The 23,004-nt window shown below is 46.2% G+C and overlaps 1 protein-coding gene across 1 annotated transcript in view; it reads left to right on the top strand.

The window, feature by feature from the left end:
• The first annotated feature begins 992 nt into the window (after nucleotides 1–992).
• Nucleotides 993–23,004, top strand: part of OPHN1 (oligophrenin 1) — a 136,059-nt gene continuing 114,047 nt past the window's right edge. The window contains exon 1 of the mRNA XM_067471492.1: nucleotides 993–1,359. Within this exon, the coding sequence (XP_067327593.1) occupies nucleotides 1,206–1,359 (154 nt within the window). The 5' untranslated portion in view covers nucleotides 993–1,205. The remainder of the gene's footprint in view (nucleotides 1,360–23,004) is intronic.

Genomic DNA, 23,004 nt, shown 5'->3' with positions numbered 1-23,004 from the left:
TAGCTGTTATTTAGCTACAATAAGTATTAGTATGAGTTGTTTAATACCTATCGATATTAGCTATAGTTATAATAAATATTGGTTCGAGTTATGTAACGAGCCTGGAGGCCCCGCCCTTCGGCCAGAGTGAACCCTCTAGCATCCTGGGATCTGTAGTTCGCCACTGATGCTGAGGCTGCCTCCAGTTCGCCCCGCCCTAGGGTTCCCCAGGCTTTGTTGCGGAATGGTCGCGCTATAAGAGGAGAGGAAGGCGTGATTCAGGTGGAGGCGGGAGAAGAACAAAGGCGGAGGAAGAAGAAGAAGAGAGGAGAAGGAGAAAGAGGAGGAAAAAGGAGGAGGAGAAGCAAGAGAAGAGAAAGGAGGAGAGAAAAGAGGAGAAGGATAAGGAGGAGAAAGAAAGAGGAGGCGGAGGAAAGGGAGGAGGAAGAGAAGGGGAAGCAGGAGAAGGAGGAGGAAGGAAAAGAGGAGAAGGAGGCGAAGGAAAGACAGAAGGAGGAGGAGGAGGAGGGAAAAGAGGAGGAGAAAGAGGAGGCGGAGGAAAGGGAGGAGGAGGAGAAAGAAGAGGAGAAGGAGGAGGGAGAAGAAAGGGAGGAGGAAAAAAAGGCGGAGGAAAGGGAGGAGGAAGAGAAAGGGAAGCAGGAGGAGGAGGAGAAAGAGGAGGAGAAGGAGGAGGGAAAAGAAAAGGGAGGAGGAAAAAAGGCGGAGGAAAGGGAGGAGAAAGAGGAAGGAAAAGAGGAGGAGGGAGAGCAAGAGGAAGAGGAGGAGGAAAAGGAGTGGAAAGGGGAGAAGCAGGAGGAGGAGGCGGAGGAAAGGGAGGAAGAGGAGAAGGAGGGGAAAGAGGAGGAGGAGGAAAAGGAGGAGAAGCAAGAGGAGGAGAAACAAGAGGAGAAGGAGGAGACAAAGGAAAGGGAGGAGGGAAAAAGGCGGAGGAAAGGGCGGAGAAAGAGTAAGGAGAAGAGGAGGAGGGGAAGCAGGAGGAGGAGGAGGAGGAAAAGGAGAAGGAGGAGAACAAGGAGGAGGAGGTCCTGACGTTGTGTCCTTCTTGGGCTTGACTAGCCCAGGAGCCTCAGCATCTTCTCCTTCCTTCCTTCCTTCCTTCCTTCCTTCCTTCCTTCCTTCCTTCCTTCCTCTGCTCTGCCCAGGAGCCTCCCTGTGGCCATTCATTCTTCTCCACCCTCCTCTTCCTCTTCCCCTTCCTCTGGGCCATGGGCCACCCTCCCTTGGAGTTCGTGGACTGCTGGCCGGACAGCCCCGACTTCCGCGAGCGGCTCAAGTGCTACGAGCAGGAGCTGGAGAGGACCAACAAGTGCCTCAAGGAGGTCATCAAGGACGGGAGCGCCCTCATCGGAGCCATCCGCAGTGAGTGACCACTCAGGGCTACCCAGGGGACAGCCACCCAGGGGACACCCAGCCCCCTCCTCCCCTCTGCCAGCCCCCTCACAAACAGACATGGCTTCTTAGTGCAAGGGAGGGGCACACACCCCCATCCCTCTGTCCTTCAAAGGCCTCTTTGGGCCCAGGCACAGAGAACCCGCGGATACAGGGGGACAAGGATGACACCTTTGTCACACTATAGCATACAATCCGTAGATACAGGTGGACAAGGATGACTCTATGTCACACTATGGCACAGAATCTGTGGATACAGGGGGACAAAGATGACACCATAGTCACAGAATGATATGGAATCTGTGGATACAGGGGGACAAGGATGACACTATGTCACAATATGACACAGAAATCGTGGATAAAGGGGGACAAGGGGGACACTATGACACAGAAACCGTGGATAAAGGGGGACAAGAATGACACCTTTGTCACACTATGACATACAATCCGTGGATACAGGGGGGCAAGGGCGACACTGTCACACTATGGCACAGAATATGTGGATAAAGGGGGACAAGGATGATACCTTTGCCACAGAGTGATATGGAATCTGTGGATACAGGGGGACAAGGATAACACTATGTCACAATATGACACAGAAACCGTGGATAAAGGGGGACAAGGATGGTACTATATTACACTATGACATGGAATCTGTGGATAAAGGGGGACAAGGATGACACTATGTCACAGTATGACACAGAATCCGTGGATACAGGGGAACAAGGATAACATGATGTCACACTATGGCATGGAATCTGTAGATACAAGGGAACAAGCATAGCACCATGTCACACTATGACATGTAATCCATGGATACAGGGGGACAAGGATGACACCTTTGTCACATTATGACACGGAATCCATACGTACAAGGGGACAAAAATGGTACTATGTCATACTATGACGCAGAATCCGTGGATACGGGGCACAAAGATGACATGATGTCACACTATGACATGGAATCTGTGGATACAGGGGGACAAGGATGACACTGTGTCAGACTAGGATTTGTATGATATGTCTTTTGTAAGATGCCTTCACTGTGTCTGGTTGTGATCCCCAGGTTGTGCCAGTCAGCTTTCGTACAGTATTATTTCTAGCACCCATTTTTGCTTGATAGTCAAGCAGTGCTTCTTGTAACTCAGAGAAAGGTCCAGAGTGACACCCAGGTACTTGGGTGCACTGCAATGTTCTAGTGCTGTGGTTCCCAACCTGTGGTCCATGGACTACCAGTGGTTCATAAGAACTAAAATATGCTCCACGGCCTCACCATTACTACACCGTTGCAACGAGACCAACTGGTCTCGCAAAACCCTCCTCTAGCACCGAGGCTTATTAAATATGGTTTTCTGCTGGGGCAAGCAGAAGGCAACTACAGGATGGTGTATGTTCTGTATCAAAAACTGGAGCTGATGTGGTCTACCCAATGCAGTTTTCTGAATCAGCACCCCAAATAAACAAACCCAATGTAAAGTTGATCAAAAAAGATTCGTAACCCTTCTGGTACTAATGTTGGAGAGTGGTCCCTGGTCAAAAAAGGGTTAGGAACCACTGCTTCAGTAGGATTCCTTCCCAGATGATCCCCAGAGCTCGAGATGTTTGTTTGGAGGTGTTAGCTGGCCCTGATTGTTTCCTGTCTGGAATTCCCTGTCTTCTTAGTATTGCTCATTATTTACTCCCCTGAGTTTTTTAAGACGTCTAGCCAGATGTTGTTCATTTCCATGGTTTCCTCCTTTCTGTTGACATTGTCCATGTGCTTCTTGTGGACTTCAATGGCTTCTCTGTGCAGCCTGACATGGTGGTTGTGAGCGTGGTCCAGCATTTCCGTGTTCTCCAATAATATGTGCAGGTTGGTTCATCAGGTGCTCTTCTATAGTTGACTTCTCAGGTTGAGCCAGTCTGCAGTGCCTTTCGTGTTCCTTGATTTGTGTTTGGGCAATGCTGCTGCGTTTGGGGGTCCCTTTGGAGACTGATTATTGTTCTGTGTACTTATACCCCATTTTCTCTCTCCACGAAGGAGACTCAAAGCAACTTACATTAAATGCACAATTTTAAATTTTCGAACATAGAAGTTTTTCGCCAGCTTTCAGAAAGAAGGACAGCAAGGTATCTTCTGTTGCACTCCAGGCCAGGAAGCCCTCTGACCTTAACACCACACAGCTGAGTAAAATACAAGCAGTTTATTGTAGATATTTAAAAGCAGTAAAAAGCAATCCACAAAAATAGGTAAATCCAATTTATTTATTTGTCATGTCAGGACAACTAGTCAAATTATATTACATTTCTAACAGAACAAAGCAAACAAATAGACAAAATACAAAATTTGTGAGTTTGGTAGTGGATTAAATGTCCTTTGACCAGTCTCTGGCCACTTGGAGTGCTTCCGGTGTTGCCGCAAGAAGGGCCTCCATGGTGCATGTGGCAGGGCTCAGGTTGCATTGCAGCAGGTGGTCAGTGGTTTGCTCCTCTCCACACTCGCATGTCGAGGATTCCCCATTTCTTGAGGTTGGCTCTGCATCTCGTGGTGCCAGAGCGCAGTCTGTTCAGCGCCTTCCAAGTCGCCCAGTCCTCTGTGTGCCCAGGGGGAGTCTCTCATTTGGTATCAGCCATTGGTTGAGGTTCTGGGTTTGAGCCTGCCACTTTTGGACTCTCACTTGCTGGGGTGTTCCAGCGAGTGTCTCTGTAGATCTTAGAAAACTATTTCTAGATTTAAGTTGTCGACGTGCTGGCTGATACCCAAACATGGGATGAGCTGGAGATGTCTCTGCCTTGGTCCATTCACTATTGGCTGCTACTTCCTGGCGGATGTCAGGTGGTGCAATACCGGCTAAGCAGTAGCAAAAAGTGGGTGCTAGAAACAATATCATACGAAAGCTGACTGGCACAACCAGATACAGTGAAGACATCTGCCCTTGCGCTCTGCTACTCTGCTGCTGAGTATGGATGCCCAGTGTGGAACACATCTCACCACGCTCAAACAGTGGATGTGGCTCTTCGTGAGACATGCCGCATTATCATGGGGTGTCTGCGCCCTACACCACTGGAGAAATTACTCTGCTTAGCGGGTAAATCCAATTACGTAGAAAGATAGATAGGAACAAATAGTGCAGGAAATTAGTCCATCAAAGTTCATGAAAACAAATACTCGAACTTCCAAGGTAAACCCCCAAAACTTGAGCATGAATCAAACAAGGCACTTCAGCATGGGAATTACAAGGCACTTAACACAGGACTCTATCCAAGGGACCTTGACTTAATTCCAACATTGCTTCATCTGGCTACAGATTCTGTACTTGGCACTTTTATCCCCTAATCTACTCTATATCCCAAATGGCCAGGAATTGATTTCTTCTCAGCCTTGAATCTGCTATCAGTCTCTCCAGCAATCTGGCAGAGCGCCTGAGAGCTTGGTTTGTTTTTCTTTGCTGTCTGAAAGCACTTCTCCAATCTATTTGCTGAGTCTTTCTCAGGCTCAGAGCCTTGGGAATTCTCTGGTAGCAATTCAGGCCCAGGAAACAGACCATCATCCTCAAACCCTTCAGGAACATTCCCATCAGAAAAGTCATTATGAACAGGAATCCCATTGTCATTCTCTGCATCCAGAGCAACCTCATCATTAGACACATGAACCTCATTGTCACTCCCAACATCCAAAGTACCCTGATCATTAGACACAGGCTGAACTCCAACATCTTCTCTATCACATCTATAGAATTCTTTTAGATCTGACGCACTTGTGGAGAGAAAAAGCAGGGTATAAATAAACATAACAATAGATATGCCCATTCTTTTGTATGGTGGTGATTTCCATGGCCAGTGTGGCACATGGATGCATTCGTTCTCCTTTTCAAGCACAACAGTCAATTGCCATGTCCGCACTTCACAGCAAAAGATGCTTGACTTGACCTTTGGAAACTGTAAGGAAGGGCTCTCTGGCATTCCAAGGAAAGCCACGTGCATGAAGACATCCATGTGCGCATGAGATATGGCTTGGCTGGAAGGATGCATCTTGCTAAACAGTTGTGAAAGCCAAGAACTCCATGTTCTGCTCTGATCCTCCGCTGCACATCTCCGCTCAAGCTTTTGGAGGTCTTTGGCTTTGCAAGAGCTTTGCAAGAACAGCCCCAAATCTGTGCGTCTGTTTTTGGGGGTGGGACGGAGCCATCGCTGCTGCTCCATCTGTTTACCATCTCCGGCGCATAGGTTTAACCACAAGGCGGTCTCCGCACCATCTGCCCAGACTGCCTTGGAAAGCTATTAGGGTCCCTCTTTTGTTTTGGAGGGATCGGTGACGGAATAGTTTGAACACATTTCGCTTGTAAGCTCACTACTCTTCTTTCAAAGTGGTGCCATGGCAAGGGGCTTTTGGGGAAAATATGGCTTTGAGTTGACAAAGGGTCTCCGGAGCAGGTCCGTGTCTGCACTTGCCACTTAATCCAGGATGAAACCAGTGGTTTTGTGGTGCGGATGATGGTATTGCAAGTCCTGGATGCAGTTCAGGGCCTGAAAGGTGCAGAGGCCGGCCTTCAACCAGTTCCAGGTTGACAGTATCAGTGGAAAATGTAGGTTTGTTTGGGTTGCTGTGAATATTTTGGTCTGCATGGCCATGCTCCAGCAGCATTGTCTCCTGATGTTTCACCTTCATCTTCAGAGGTTTCTTCAGAGGTCTGTTGGCAGTGAGGCAAGTGGACTGTACATATCCCTGTGGAATAATGTCCAGTGTGAGAGGAAGAACTCTTGTCTGTTTGAAGCAAGTGTGAATGTTGCAATGAGCAAGCTTGATTAGCATTGAGTAGCCTTGCAGTTGCAAACTCAATCAGTGATGGTATTTATTTATTTATTTGGTTTACTTTTACCCCGCCCTTCTCACCCTGAGGGGGACTCAGGGCGGCTTACATATCCAAGGCACAATTCGATGCCCATAACATACAACAGTAATAAAACAAAATAGCATAAATTAGAAATCAGCAATAATACATTACATCTATAACCGATAAAACCAATAAAACCAATAAAAATTTCATACAAACCAATACAAACCAATTACTCCTTATTGCCGGTTCATGTTCGCTATCTCATAGTTCAAAGTTTCCATTTCGCATTTATCAGTCCTGTTGGTCCTATTTGTCTGGTTGTCCTTACCTAGTTAGCAGATTGCCCGAAGGCCTGGTCCCACAACCACGTCTTTACCTTCCTCCTGAAGGACAGGAGAGATGTCGATGCCCTGATATCCCCCGGGACTGAGTTCCACAGGTGAGGGGGCACCACTGAGAAGGCCCTGCTCCTCGTCCCCACCAGCCTCACTTGGGAAAGCAGTGGGGTCGAGAGCAGGGCCCCCTCAGATGATCTTAAATTGCATAGAGGTAGCCTGGCCTCTGTTGCCTGGAGGCACCCTCTGCTTGGGAGGTGTTCACTGGCCCTTGATTGTTTGCTGCCTGGAGTTCTCCTGCTTCTGAGCTTGATTAGCATTGAGTAGCTTTGAAGCTGTATAACCAAGTTGTTGTTGCCTGGGGGCATCCCAAATTTTGTTTCATAGTCTTATGAGATGGGCCTTTGTGTTGCAATGGATTGGGCCGCCTCTTTTCAAGCACGGGGTGGTGTCACCAAATGTGTCCAAAGGCGTCACCTGCTGCTTTCCTCATTCTGTGGCTCATAAAAGTTGGAAAGAAATGCAAGGTTGAGTTGTAACCATTCGTGGCAAATTCCAGAAAGTAAACACAACTCTGGTTTCCTCCTTTGCAAAACATCTCACCTGATTTGTTTCTTCTCGGCGTGTCAGGATTCTCTGGGCAACTTTGAAACAGCTTGTGTTGTTTTGTCTCTCGGTTAAGAGATTGTTGCAAAAGAGTTGCAAGGAAGCATGGCGATAATAAATACAGAGCAATGCTTTGAGAGCATTGCTTTCCTCCGCACAGAAAAAAGGAGAATGGTTTCAAAACCTTGCTGTTGTTGTTGTTGTTATTATTATTATTATTATATTTATTTATGCCACACTTTATCTCTCCCAAAGGAGACTCAAAGCAGCTTACAAATATGAGCATACCATTTCAAATATACAAAGATGCAAACATTAAAACAAAATGAAACATAACAGTATTAAAATTGGGCTATTTTGTTAATATTTTTTATAATATTATGAATTGATTAAGTTATTGTGTCAGAAGCAAATTGAGAATACAATGTGTATATATATATATATGTGTGTGTGTGTGTGTATTTGTTGTTGTTGCTTATTCATTCAGTCGTTTCCGACTCTTCGTGACCTCATGGACCATCCCAGGCCAGAGCTCCCTGTTGGCCGTCACCACTCCCAGCTCCTTCAAGGTCAATCCAGTCCCTTCAAGGATGCCATCCATCCATCTTGCCCTTGGTCGGCCTCTCTTCCTTTTTCCATTTTCCCCAGCATCATTGTCTTCTCTAAGCTTTCCTTTCTTCTCATGATGTGGCCAAAGGACTTCATCTTGGCCTCTACTCTCCTTCCCTCCAATGAGAAGTCAGGCTTTCTTTCCTGGAGGATGAACTGGTTGGATCTTCTCGCTGCCCAAGGCACTCTCAGCACTTTCCTCCAGCACCACAGCTCAAAAGCATCTCTCTTCCTTCGCTCAGCCTTCCCGAAGGTCCAGCTCTCACATCCGTAGGTGACTGTGGGGAATACCATGGCTTTGACTATGCGGATCTTGGTTGCCAGTGTGATGTCTCTACTCTTCACTATTGTATCGAGGTTGGACATTGCTCTACTCCCAAGAAGTAAGCATCTTCTCATTTCCTGGCCACAGTCTGCGTCTGCACTCATCTTTGCGCCTAGAAATACAAACCCTGTCACGGCCTCCATGTTTTCTCCCTCTATTTTCCAGTTGTCAATCATTCTTGTTGCCATAATCTTGGTTCTTTTGACATTTAGCTGCAATCCGGCTTTTGCGCTTTCTTCTTTCGCCTTGATTAGAAGGCTCCTCAGCTCCTCCTCGCTTTTGGCCATCAGGGTAGTGTCATCTGCATATCTGAGGTTGCTAATGTTTCTTCCAGCCATTTTCACCCCCGCTTTGCCTTCCTCAAGCCCCGCACATCCTCGCATGATGTGTTCTGCATACACATTAAAAAGTTTGGGTGAGAGGATGCAGCCTTGCCGGACGCCTTTCCCAATCTTGAACCAGTCTGTTGTTCTGTGGTCAGTTCTGACAAGGTCTAGTTAGCTTAGCTGAAAATCGAGAAGGATTTGCAGCCCAGCATCTTTGCGCCTAGAAATACAAAGTCTGTCATGGCCTCCACATTTTCTCCCTCTATTTTCCAGTTGTCAGTCATTTTTGTTGCCACAATCTTGGGTTTTTTTATGTTTAGCTGCAACCCAGCTTTCGCCCTTTCTTCTTTCACCTTGTTGAGAAGGCTCCTCAGCTCCTCCTTGCTTTCCGCCATCAAAGCGGTATCATCTGCATATCTAAGGTTATTAATTTTCACTCCAGCCTTGCATTCATCAAGCCCCGCACATCACATGATGTGTTCTGCATACAAGTTGAATAGGTTGGGGGAGAGGATACAACCCTACCATACTCTTTTCCCAATCTTGAGCCAGTCTGTTGTTCCATGGTCAGTTCTGACTGTTGCTACTTGGTCCTTGTACAGATTCCTCAGGAGAGATATAAGGTGATTTGGTATACCCATCCTACCAAGAACTTGCCACCATTTATTATGTTCCACACAGTCAAAGGCTTTGGAATAGCCAATGAAACAGAAATAGATGTTTTTCTGACACTCCCTGCCTTTCTCCAGTTGCTGGCCACTTGGAGTGCCTCTGGGGAACGGTGACCGAGGCGTATGCATCGATGCCCAGCCATTTGGCAACGGCTTCCAAAGGCCTGGCATCATCCTCTGCCTCCTTTTCCTCCTCCAGTCCTGCAGAACTTGGCTGTTGCAACAGTCGCCAAGGCCAAACGCTGTTTGCCAGAAGAGAAATCCTCATCCGTTTGGCTAAACAGGCTGCCTCTTGGTTAGGCACCTTTCAGCAGACGGAGGAGATGATCTTTGAATGGGAATTGGATCCTACAAGAAATGCCAAGCGTCGTAGTTAGGCTAGGCTTCCAGATAAGTCAGCATGTGCATTTGAGTGAGCTCAGTATATCCTATTTTGCTCACTACCTTTTGCATGGAGTTCTTTGCAGCCTGTGTCTAGATGATGGAAAATTCCAGGTTCTGTGTCTCTGGAAAATAGACGAAAGGGCACTCTGGGGGTTTACGATGCCTGTGAAATACGTATTACATTGTGCCAGAAGTGCAAGCAGAGCTGTCGAGTCTTAAACAGGTGGAACATTTGCGACCTTTGCATTAGATTTCTTCAAAAAGAGCAGAAGCAAGCTTTCAGTCACTTTGAGTCTCCTTCGAGAGAGATGAATCAAGGAATACGTATAATAATAGTAATAGTAGTAGTAATTATTATTTGAAACATAACAGGATGAGTACACAACAAACAAGGTCACTATGCTGGCTGTTCTTCTGCCAACCTAGCAGTTTGAAAACATGCAAATGTGAGTAGATCAGTAGGTACCGCTCTGGCGGGAAGGTAACGGCGCTCCATGCGGTCATGCTGGCCACATGACCTTGGAGGTGTCTACGGACAACACTGGCTCTTCGGCTTAGAAATGGAGATGAGCACCACACCCCAGAGTCAGACATGACTGGACTCAATGTCAGGGGACTACCTTTACCTTTACCTATGCTGGCTGTTGTATTGGATCACATGTCGGACACTTCCCAAGTGTCTAGCACTATGTGATGTATCAGTCTATAATAAATGCAGATCCTAGTAGGGTCGCCTTTTGCAGTTGACAAGTGGTAATATTGTCAGTACTGATTGTGTTTAAGTGCAGGCCAAGGTCTTTAGGCACTGCACCCAGTGTGCTGATCACCACTGGGACCACTTTTACTGGCTTGTGCCACAGTCTTTGCAGTTCAAGTATTATTATTATTAGTAGTATTAGTATTAGTATTATTATTCAGAGCCTCAATGCAGAGTTTTGGAGTTTATATACTCCAAACTTTGGCTCATTCTCAGCTGACAGGTGGGAATATTGTCAGTGCCGATTGTGTTTAAGTGCAGGCCAAGGTCTTTAGGCACTGCACCCAGTGTGCTGATCACCACTGGGACCACTTTTACTGGCTTGTGCCACAGTCTTTGCAGTTCAAGTATTATTATTATTAGTAGTATTAGTATTATTATTCAGAGCCTCAATGCAGAGTTTTGGAGTTTATATACTCCAAACTTTGGCTCATTCTATTTTTGTGCCGTCTGTCTCTCTCTTCCAGAAATGGCAAATATGTATTAAGTACTAACAACAGTATTTTATGTTGTAAAATGGTATCACGATGCCAACACTGTGCCTTGGTTGGGATACCATTTTACTACACTCAATGACTCATTGGGCTACTTAGATTAATAGGACGTAAAATATATGTCTTTGATTAAGAACAAGAAAGCGTCCATCAATCCTTGTTATTGTTGTTGTCATTGTCTGAATGATGGCGCCTCTGATGCAAATCGTATCATGGGATTTTCCTGGCAAGAAAATGAGATATTGCACTGAGTCTGGAGCCAGCTTCAGCTGAAAGCATTGCTTCCCAGACTCTGGCCTTCCAAGTGTTTTGGACTTGAATGCCCAGAATCTCCAGTCATTGGCCATGGAAGCAGAGGCTTATAGAAACTGAAGTTTGGGAGTTGCTGATTGAGATGATGGGTTATGATTTTTTTTTTGTTGTATCAGGGGCGACTTGAGAAACTGCAAGTTGCTTCTGGTGTGAGAGAACTGGCCATCTGCAAGGACGTTGCCAAGGAGATGCCTGGATGTTTTTGATGTTTTACCATCCTTGTAGGAGACTTCTCTAATGTCTCTGCATGGGGAGCTGGAGCTGACAGAGGGAGCTCATCTGCGCTTTCCCTGGATACGCACCTGCGACCTGTCAGTCTTCAGTCCTGCCGGCACAGGGGTTTAACCCATTGCGCTACCGGGGGGTCCTGGTTATAATAATAATAATAGTAATAAATATTCTTTAATGTATTGTCGAAGGCTTTCATGGCTGGAATCACTGGGTTGTTGTAGGTTTTTTTGGGCTATATAGCCATGGTCTAGGGGCATTCTCTCCTGACGTTTCACCTGCATCTATGGCAAGCATCTTCAGAGGTAGTGGACTCTGAGGATGCTTGCCATAGATGCAGGCGAAACGTCAGGAGAGAATGCCTCTGGAACATGGCCATATAGCCTGAAAAAACCCACAACAACCCAAATATTCTTTATTTATATTCTTCTCTATCTCCTGGAGGGGACTACAGAATACATATATGGCAAACATTCAATGCCATTATGCAATTAACAAGAAAGACAGACTGTACACAGACAGAGGCAAAGGCTTCCCGCTTCCCACTCCAACATCTGGAGGTACTCTTGTTCCATTTTCCATGCTGAGGAGCTTGTTATCTATGGATGTCTTCCTGAGCAAATTGCCGGCATATCTGCATGGGTGCTTTTTACCTCTCCACCAAAGCGGTACCTTTTGATCTACTCAACTCAAACTAGCATATATTCCGGCATATAAGACGACTGGGCATATAAGTCGACCCCCAACTTTTCCAGTTAAAATATAGAGTTTGGGATATACTCGCCGTATAAGACTACTCCTCTTCCAACACGCACCAAATAAATAAGTTAAAAGCATCAGATTTGATTTCAATATGGTAATTTTCCTATGACTGTCCCTCCTTCTCTGCCTCTCAGATCTCACACATGCGCACCTACACCACTTCACTGTAGTCTTCAGGAGCGAGATCTGAGAGGCAGAGGAGGAGGGACGGGAATAGGACACAAGGGCAGGCCAGACAGGTAAAAAAGGTATGTTTGTCTGGGCCCAGAGCCACTCTATCTCTTTTTTGCCATACCCCAGGCACCCCAGACACCTGCAGCTTGCTCCACCCTTCACTTACACCTTCCCAGTGAGGCGCCCCTTCACCTCACCATCGGGACCGCATTAAGTCCACGAATCTTGATGAATGGATTTTCTTCTGCCCTACTTGGACAGCGTCTCCCTTAATGCTTTCATACAGTCGCTGCATATGGTAAGGACGCATCCACTGCCATTTTTGAGCTCCCCCTGCAATATGCAGCAACCACAGATTCTCCAATCCGGATTGGAAGTTTCAATGCCCGCTCTATAAGACGACGCCCGGCGTATAAGACTACTCCCGCATATAAGACGACTCCCATGCATAAGGCTATTCCAACATATAAGATGACACCCGTGCATAAGGCTACTCCAACGTATAAGACGACACCCGTGCATAAGGCTACTCCAATGTATAAGACGACTCCCTTGCATAAGGCTACTCCAACGTATAAGACGATACCTGCGCATAAGACTACTCCTGCGTATAAGATGACACCTGTGCATAAGACTACTCCCACATATAAGACAACACCCGTGCATAAGGCTACTCCAATTTATAAGACGACTCCCTTGCATAAGGTTACTCCAACGTATAAGACGACACCTGTGCATAAGACTACTCCCACATATAAGACGACACCCATGCATAAGGCTTCTCCAATGTATAAGACGACTCCCTTGCGTAAGGCTACGCCAACGTATAAGACGACACCTGTGCATAAGACTACTCCTACGTATAAGATGACACCCGTGCATAAGGCTACTCCAATGTATAAGACGACACCCGTGCATAAGACTACTCCCGCATATAAGACGACTCCCACGCATAAGGCTACTCCAACGTATAAGATGACACCCGTGCATAAGGCTACTCCAATGTATAAGAAAACTCCCTTGCGTAAGGCTACTCCAACGTATAAGACGACACCTGTGCATAAGACTACTCCCACATATAAGACGACACCCGTGCATAAGGCTACTCCAATGTATAAGACGACATCCTTGCATAAGACTACTCCCACATATAAGACGACTCCCACGCATAAGGCTACTGCAGTGTATAAGACGACACCCGTGCATAAGACTACTCCTGCATATAAGACGACTCCCATGCATAAGGCTACTCCAACGTATAAGATGACACCCGTGCATAAGGCTACTCCAATGTATAAGACAACTCCCTTGCGTAAGGCTACTCCAACATATAAGACAACTCCCTTGTGTAAGGCTACTCCAACGTATAAAACGACACCCGCGCATAAGACTACTCCCACATATAAGACGACACCCGTGCATAAGACTACTCCCGCATATAAGATGACTCCCACGCATAAGGCTACTGCAATGTATAAGATGACACCCATGCATAAGACTATTCCTGCATATAAGACGACTCCCACGCATAAGGCTACTCCAATGTATAAGACGACACCTGTGCATAAGACTACTCCCACATATAAGACAACACCCGTGCATAAGGCTACTCCAATGTATAAGACGACATCCTTGCATAAGACTACTCCCACATATAAGACGACTCCCACGCATAAGGCTACTGCAGTGTATAAGACGACACCCGTGCATAAGACTACTCCTGCATATAAGACGACTCCCATGCATAAGGCTACTCCAACGTATAAGATGACACCCGTGCATAAGGCTACTCCAATGTATAAGACGACACCTGTGCATAAGACTACTCCCACATATAAGACAACTCCCTTGTGTAAGGCTACTCCAATGTATAAGACGACATCCTTGCATAAGACTACTCCCACATATAAGACGACTCCCACGCATAAGGCTACTGCAGTGTATAAGACGACACCCGTGCATAAGACTACTCCTGCATATAAGACGACTCCCATGCATAAGGCTACTCCAACGTATAAGATGACACCCGTGCATAAGGCTACTCCAATGTATAAGACAACTCCCTTGCGTAAGGCTACTCCAACATATAAGACAACTCCCTTGTGTAAGGCTACTCCAACGTATAAGACGACACCCGCGCATAAGACTACTCCCACATATAAGATGACTCCCACGCATAAGGCTACTGCAATGTATAAGATGACACCCGTGCATAAGACTATTCCCGCATATAAGACGACTCCCACGCATAAGGCTACTCCAATGTATAAGACGACACCTGTGCATAAGACTACTCCCACATATAAGACAACACCCGTGCATAAGGCTACTCCAATGTATAAGACGACTCTCTAGCGTAAGGCTACTCCCGCATATAAGACGACTCCCATGCATAAGACTACTCTAACGTATAAGACGACACCCGTGCATAAGACTACTCCCACATATAAGATGATTCCCATGTATAAGGCTACTCCAATGTATAAGACAACACCCATGTATAAGACTACTCCCGCGTATAAGACAACCCCTGACTTTTGAGAAGATTTTCTTGGGTTAAAAAGTATGCCAGAATATACGGTACTAGGTAGGCAGGAGCTAGAGCTAATGGTGGGAGCTCATCCTGACTTGCAGCTTGAACTGAGGGCCTTCTGGTCAGCAAGATTTTCTACCACGATCCCTTACAGGGCCCCTTACCATTGCTATTATGCAATCCTTACAAAGATATTTGCTGCTGTTATTTTCTTTTTGCACATTGAAACACTGAACCCCAAACATCATTCTATGTGCATTATAAGTCTCATTTTTGAGCCTGAGATACAGACTCAGGGTAGGTTTCTAAGGCGAAAAGGCAGCTGAGTGATGGGAACCAATGTTTTTGAACTGCACTGAATTTAATTTTAGTGGGGAGCATTGAGGTCCCCTTTCGTATACCCCAAAAAACTCTTGCACTTTTCCTTAAGGACTTTTAGGTTGCCCTTATCTGTATATAGCAGGCTTGTGGCTGCCGAATGTCCGGAGGCCTTGAATGCTGACAAAAGCCTTGGGAGACAGTGTCTTAAAATAACAAAACCAGCTTTTCTGGTAAACATCACGACTTGTGGCTTTGCAAGCGGCTGGCGTAATTGCAGGAGGCTATTTCTGTCTTTGCATGCCACCCAACTTCTTGTATTAGGAGCCGTTGTGTTGAGGTGCAGCGCCTGAAGCCCCTTCTACACTGCCATAGATAATCCAGATTATCTGCTTTGAACTTGATTATGTGGCACTGTAGAGCAGGCATGGGCAAACTTTGGCCCTCGAGGTGTTTTGGACTCCAACTCCCACAATTCCTAACAGCCGGTAGGCTGTTAGGAATTGTGGGAGTTGGAGTCCAAAACACCTCGAGGGCCAAAGTTTGCCCATGCCTGGTGTAGACTCATATAATCCACTTTCAAGCAAATAATGTGGATTATTCAATTATATGGCAGTGTAGAAGGAGCCAGAGTGTTGGATGGAGGTTGTCAGGTATTATGTTCTGCAGTTCATGGTGGTTGGCGATGGAAGGGTTAATGTAAGTCTTAGTTCTAAAGGGTTGAGTAATCTGTAAGTAAGAGTTTATAGATGAAAGCAATTAAGGGTGGAGGTTTTCAAGAAATAGGTTGCAGCTGGGTGTTTCTGGATATAACTGATCTTTGGGAAAAAAGTATTTGTATTATTTTGGTGGTAGATGCTGCTGGTTTCCCCCCAGGTTTGTGGATTTTCGATATCCTGACTTGTTTCCTGAAACTTTGGAATCCTGGAACCTTGAATCTTTGGACTGGCATTTGACTATGGGATAGACTCTTGATTCCTGGACTTTGCTCATTGAACTCTCTGAATTTGACCACTGGACTGGACCCTTTGACTATGGTGTAGTGTTTGCTATCAGTTTTTGTTTTGTATTCTGTGGCTGAGTGCCATCTTTATGTTTTAGGTTTTGCACTATTAAAACAGCCAGAAAGTAAGTGCACTTTTAATTAAATTGTTTTATACAAACTGGGTTTTTGTTTGGTTCATCTCTGCCTCTGTAAAGGCAGAGCCCTGGCATCGTGACAGAGATCATAGAATCATAGAATCATAGAATCAAAGAGTTGGAAGAGACCTCATGGGCCATCCAGTCCAACCCCCTGCCAAGAAGCAGGAATATTGCATTCAAATCACCCCTGACAGATGGCCATCCAGCCTCTGCTTAAAAGCTTCCAAAGAAGGAGCCTCCACCACACTCCGGGGCAGAGAGTTCCACTGCTGAACGGCTCTCACAGTCAGGAAGTTCTTCCTCATGTTCAGATGGAATCTCCTCTCTTGTAGTTTGAAGCCATTGTTCCATTGCGTCCTAGTCTCCAAGGAAGCAGAAAACAAGCTTGCTCCCTCCTCCCTGTGGCTTCCTCTCACATATTTATACATGGCTATCATATCTCCTCTCAGCCTTCTCTTCTTCAGGCTAAACATGCCCAGTTCCCTAAGCCGCTCCTCATAGGGCTTGTTCTCCAGACCCTTGATCATTTTAGTCGCCCTCCTCTGGACACATTCCAGCTTGTCAATATCTCTCTTGAATTGTGGTGCCCAGAATTGGACACAATATTCCAGATGTGGTCTAACCAAATCCCAGAAGATCAGGGATCGAATCAACATTCAGTCATGGAAACTCGTTGGGGAGCTTTGGGTGAATACAAGAAGATCCTGGGATTGGGAAGAGAGAAGTTGAGTTGGCCTGAAGCCACATCAAACAACACTTACCAAAAGGAGCAGTTAATGGGCTCCATGTTTTAGCCAGAGTCTTACATTCAGCTCTCTAAGGTGCTGAATGTATTTTTGTGGGTGAGGTTCAGCACTCTGGAGAGCTCCTCGAAAGGCCAGACTTTCCTGCCAAATCCCATGGAGTGAATCTATGAACCTGTGGTTACCATGGGGTGGATCTATAGCTCTTTTTGGCCACATATTTCAGATATTTATAACACACATGCAAGGATTCCCCTTGGCTGGGTTGAGAAGCAGTTGAATAAGGAAAAATGCATCTCTCCGTAAAAAAGGGAAGATGGACACTTTGCTTTGGAAGTACAGGAGTGAAGAAGAAGTGATTCCACCAGTTTCCAACTCCTTGCCTTGACTCGGAGGCTGTAAAAACATGGACCTCATTCCCCTGATCAGTACAAGCTCTTTCTGAGTTACAAGCATCCAACTTACAAATGACTCCTAGTCAAGAATGGGACTGAGATAAGAGAAATTGAGAGGAATCTTCCCCTCGGAGAGAAGAGATCCACTCCTGGAAGAGTCGTTATTATTGTGGGGAAAAGGATTCTCAGCTGAACCATTATTCGAATTCTTGTTTCCACAACAAGCTCTGGAGAACAAGCACTATGAGGAGCGGCTTAAAGAGCTGGGCATGCTTAGCCTGCAGAAGAGAAGGCTGTGAGGAGACATGATAAAAAGGTAAAGGTAGTCCCCTGACATTAAGTCCAGTCATGTCTGACTCTGGGGTGTGGTGCTCATCTCCATTTCTAAGCCGAAGAGCCAGCATTGTCCGTAGACACCTCCAAGGTCATGTGGCCGGCATGACTGCATGGAGCGCCGTTACCTTCCCGCCGGAGCGGTACCTATTGATCTACTCACATTTGCATGTTTTTGAACTGCTAGGTTGGCAGAAGCTAGGCTGACAGCGGAAGCTCACGTCGCTCCCCGGGATCCATAAATACATAAGAGGAAGTCATAGGGAGGAGGGAGCTTCAAACTACAAGAAAGAAGATTCCATCTGAACATTAGGAAGAACTTCCTGACTGTGAGAGCTATTCAACAGTGGAACTCTCTGCCCTGTAGTGTGGTGGAGGCTCCTTCTTTGGAGGCTTTTAGACAGAGGCTAGATGGCCATCTGTTGGGAGTGCTTTGAGTGTGATTTTCCTGCTTCTTGGCAGAATGGGGTTGGACTGGATGGCCCATGAGGTCTCTTCCAACTCTCTCATTCTATGATTCTAAGCTACGTTTACAAAATACAATGATCCCAGGGACAGGAAGTGAGGGGGAATCTCCTGAAGAAGGACACAGACAGCAAAGGAAATGCCACAGGGGTATTCGTCCTTCCTTATATTATCCAAAGCTTATATCTCTGTCTGTCTATCTGTCTGTCTCTCTCTGTATCTCTATTGGAGTCCCCGGTGGCACAGTGGGTTAAACCGCTGAGCTGCTGAACTTATTGACTGAAAGGTCACAGGTTCAAATCCGTGGAGTGGGGTGAGCTCCCACCCTTAGCCCCAGCTTATGCCAACCTAGCAGTTTGAACATGCAAATGTGAGTAGATCAATAGGTACCGCTCCAATGGGAAAGTAACAGCACTCCATGCAGTCATGCCAGTGGCCACATGGCCTTGGAGGTGTCTATGGACAATGCCGGCTCTTCGGCTTAGAAATGGAGATAAGCACCACAATCCCAGAGTCGGGCATGACTGGACTTAATGTCAGGGGAAAACCGTTACCTTTGCCTATCTTTCTCTATCTCTCTAGTATGTTGGCACCTCACCAAACGACACCTCCCCTGATCCCACAGCATTGAGCCACCACAGTCATCGTGATCCCAAACTGCATCCATTTTCCAGTATAGTTGCATCCTCCTCATCCATATTTCCTGGGCCAGACAAAAAGGGGATGTACTCCATGTTCTCTCCCAAATCCTATGACTGAAGCAATGACTTCATATGCTTCACGAGAGGCCCCTTGGCTTTGCTGGGCCCAGCAGAGGTTCATCTCTCTCTGGCTTTGCAACAAGGACTCAGAGTGTGGAGCAGACTCTGGCCAATGTTTGGCAGCCTGGCTGCTTCTCCTTCTATGTTTGCTTTGTTTTGCATTTTATAACATGCTGCTGAGTGTGGAAATGAGAGTGTGGATCCCTTTGGGCATGCTCTTTGCAGATTTTCAGACAGGATTGACAATGTATTGTCGAAGGCTTTCATGGCCGGAATCACTGGGTTGTTGTAGGGTTTTTCGGGCTATATGGCCATAGTCTAGAGGCATTCTCTCCTGATGTTTCGCCTGAATCTCTGGCAAGCATCCTCAGAGGTAGTGAGGTCTGTTGGAACTAGGAAAAAGGGTTTATAAATCTGTGGAATGACAAAGGACTCTTGTCTGCTGGAGCTAGGTGTGAATGTTTCAACTGACCACCTTGATTAGCATATAATGGCCTGACAGTGCCTGGAGCAAACTTTTGTTGAGAGGTGATAAGATGTCCTTGTTTGTTTCCTCTCTGTTGTTGTGCTGTTGTAATAGGGAAGCTGATGAGGAAACACAACATACAAACTATCTCCAGACACACCAAGAAAATCCAACCAATGCTCCGTTCAGCAAAGGACAAGAGGGATCCTCTCACCTCTGCAGGAGTCTACCGTCGTCCATGCAGCTGTGACAAGAAGTCTACAGAGGGACCACCAAACGCAGCGCCCAGACACGAATCAAGGAACATGGAAGGCACTGCAGACGACTTCAACCAGAGAAGTCAGCCATAGCAGAGCACCTGAGGAACCAACCTGGACACAGCAGATTATTTGAGAAGACAGAAATGCTGGACCACCCTCACAACCACCATGTCAGACGACAGAGAGAAACCATCGAAATCCATAAGCTTGTGGACAATTTCAACAGAAAGGAGGAAACCATGAAAATGAACAAAATCTGGCTAAAAGTATTAAAAAACTCCAAAATTACAACAGCAAAACAACAGAGAGGAAACAAACAAGGACATCTAATCACCTCTCAACAAAAGTTTGCTCCAGGCACTGTCAGGCCATTATATCAAGGTGGTCAGTTGAAACATTCACACCTAGCTCCAGCAGACAAGAGCCCTTTGTCATTCCACAGATATATAAACCCATTTTCCTAGTTCCAACAGACCTCACTACCTCTGAGGATGCTTGCCATAGATGCAGGAGAAACGTCAGGAGAGAATGCCTCTAGAACATGGCCATATAGCCCGAAAAACCCTACAACAACCCAGGATTGACAATGTTGTGGGTCTCAGTTCCAGTGTTGCTTTGCAAGTACCCTTTTCTCCTTTCCTTTCTCTTCCTTGAAAGAGGTGGAGCATGGAGTGAAGACGTTGCCTGGGAAAAAAAAGGTTTGGCTGAGTCTACTTGGGGAGTTTGTCAGGTTTCCCCATTTGGACTGACTTGGAGAGTGACTCACTTGGCTTCCTGCCTGAGTTAAGATCTGGAAAGGAAAATCTGACATTGCAAAGAGAAGCTCTGGGAAGGAGGCCTAGCCCTGCAAAGGTGGCCCTTGTTTTTGCAACGAGAGACTCTTCCAATTGGGAAGTTGCAAGTTGCATGACTTGTCGCTCGTTGCTCTAAAGCAGGCATGGGCAAACTATGGCCCTCCAGGTGTTTTGGACTTCAGCTCCCACAATGCCTTGCCTCAGGCCATTTCCTTTTCCCTTTCTGCCACTTAAGCAGCTAGAAAAGTCAATCTGCACCACTGGCAAATACATTTTCACCTACGCAAACTCGACAAAATATTCTGTGGGGATTTTCTTAATAATCCAAGCCATTCAATGATATTCAATGATAGCCATTCAATGAGATACAGTGAAGACATCTGCTCTTGCGCTGTGCTACTCTGCTGCTGAGTATGCATGCCCAGTGTGAAACACATCTCACCACACTAAAACAGTGGATGTGGCTCTTCATGAGACATGCCGCATTATCACGGGGTGTCTGCGCCCTACCCCACTGGAGAAATTACACTGCTTAGCTGGTATTGCACCACCTGACATCCGCCGGGAAGTAGCAGCCAATAGTGAAAGGACCAAGGCAGAGACATCTCCAGCTCATCCCCTGTTTGGGTATCAGCCAGCACGTCAACGACTTACATCTAGACATAGTTTTCTAAGATCTACAAAGACACTCGCTGGAACACCTCAGCAAGTGAGAGTCCAAAAGTGGCAGGCTCAAACACAGCACCTCAACCAATGGCTGATACCAAATGAGAAACTCCCCCCTGGGCACACAGAAGACAGGGCAACTTGGAAGGCGCTGAACAGACTGCGCTCTGGCACTACGAGATGCAGAGCCAACCTTCAGAAATGGGGCTACAGGGTGGAATCCTCGACATGCGAGTGCGGAGAAGAGCAAACCACTGACCACCTGCTGCAATGCAACCTGAGCCCAGCCACATGCACAATGGAGGACCTTCTTGCAGCAACACCGGAGGCACTCCAAGGGGCCAGATACTGGTCAAAGGACATTTAACCAACTACCAAACTCACAAGTTTTGTATTTTTCTGTTTGTTTGCTTTGTTCTGTTAGAAATGTAATATAATGAACTGGTTGCTCTGACACGACAAAAAAAAAAAGATATCCTTTTGTTGGAAATTATTATAGCATCGTCCTGGGAATTCCAAATTCCTAGGGTTTATACCAGGAATAGAGTTGTGCCTGAAATTGCCATTTGCAAAATTCCTGAAGAGGACGCTTCTCTTTCTGGTTGGGATTAAGAATGGCATTGAGTTCTATATATGGACTTGGCTTGGCTCTGCGGCCTGACAGAAGTCTTTTATTGTCACCCCAAAATGGTCCAGTTGTGTTCAAAGGCATGTCGCCTCTTCCCTCCACCATGAACTATGCAAAGAATTTGGGGGCCTTGGAGGTTCCTGCATGCGCTTCTGCCTCCGTTCAGCGCCGTCTCTGCTGCAGCGTATTCCGACTAATGTGCTTTCTATTCACCTGTCAAACGCAATCAGGTTTATGGATCTCTCTTTGCTGTGTTTACCAAATATTGCTTTATGGCTACAGTGCAGAAATGTGGCAACTTCTCTGCCTCAAAGCCATTTCCTCGTCCCAAAGGGCTTTTGAGGTGGAAGCTTCAAGAACGATCGACTAGGAAAACTCAGCAGTGTTTGTTTTGCTCCAGTTCCATAGCAGAAAGCCAAGCCGTGTCTGTTATCTTAGTGCCTTTTGTTGGTTTATCAATCGCCTTGGTGTTTAGATATTTCATTCTGAGGCAGCATTTAGTATTATTTAGTATTCTTTGCTATTGCCTGTTACATACAGCTTCGATATCTATTAAAATGTGTTATCGAAGGCTTTCATGGCCGGAATCACTGGGTTGCTATGTGTATTCCGGGCTGCCTGGCCAAGTTCCAGAAGCATTCTCTCCTGACGATTTGCCCACATCTATGGCAGGCATCCTCAGAGGTTGAGAGGTCTGTTGGAAACTAGAAAAATTGGGTTTATATATACCTTTGGGATTATGTCCAGGGTGGGAGAAAGAAAGAACTCTTCTCTTGCCAAAGGCTTTCATGGCTGGAATCACTAGGGTGTTGTAGGTTTTTTCGGGCTATATGGCCATGTTCTAGAGGCATTTTCTCCTGACGTTTCTCCTGCATCTATGGAAAGCATCCTCAGAGGTAGTGAGGTCTGTTGGAACTCTTGTCTGTTGGAATGAAGTGTTGCCATTGGCCACCTTGATTAGCATTGAATGGACTTGAAGCTTCAAAGCCTGGCTGCTTCCTGCCTGGGGGAAATCCTTTGTCAGGAGGGGTTAGCTGGCCCTGATTGTTTCCTGTCTGGAATTCCCTTGTTTTTTGACTGTTGCTCTTTATTTGCTGCCCCAATTTTAGAGTTTTTTTTAAATACCGGTAGCCAGATTTTGTTCATTTCCATGGGTTCCTCCTTCCAGTTGAAATTTCAGTGGCTTCTCTGTGTAGTCTGACATGGTTGTGAGAGTGGTCCAGCATTTCTGTGTTCTCCAATATTCTGCTGTGTCCAGGTTGGTTCATCAGGTGCTCTGCGATGGCTGACTTCCCTAGTTGGATTAGCCT

The sequence above is a fragment of the Anolis sagrei genome, chromosome 10, assembly GCF_037176765.1.
Source record: "Anolis sagrei isolate rAnoSag1 chromosome 10, rAnoSag1.mat, whole genome shotgun sequence".
NCBI classification, from domain to species: Eukaryota; Metazoa; Chordata; class Lepidosauria; order Squamata; family Dactyloidae; genus Anolis; species Anolis sagrei.
This window is presented reverse-complemented; position numbering and strand designations above follow the sequence as displayed.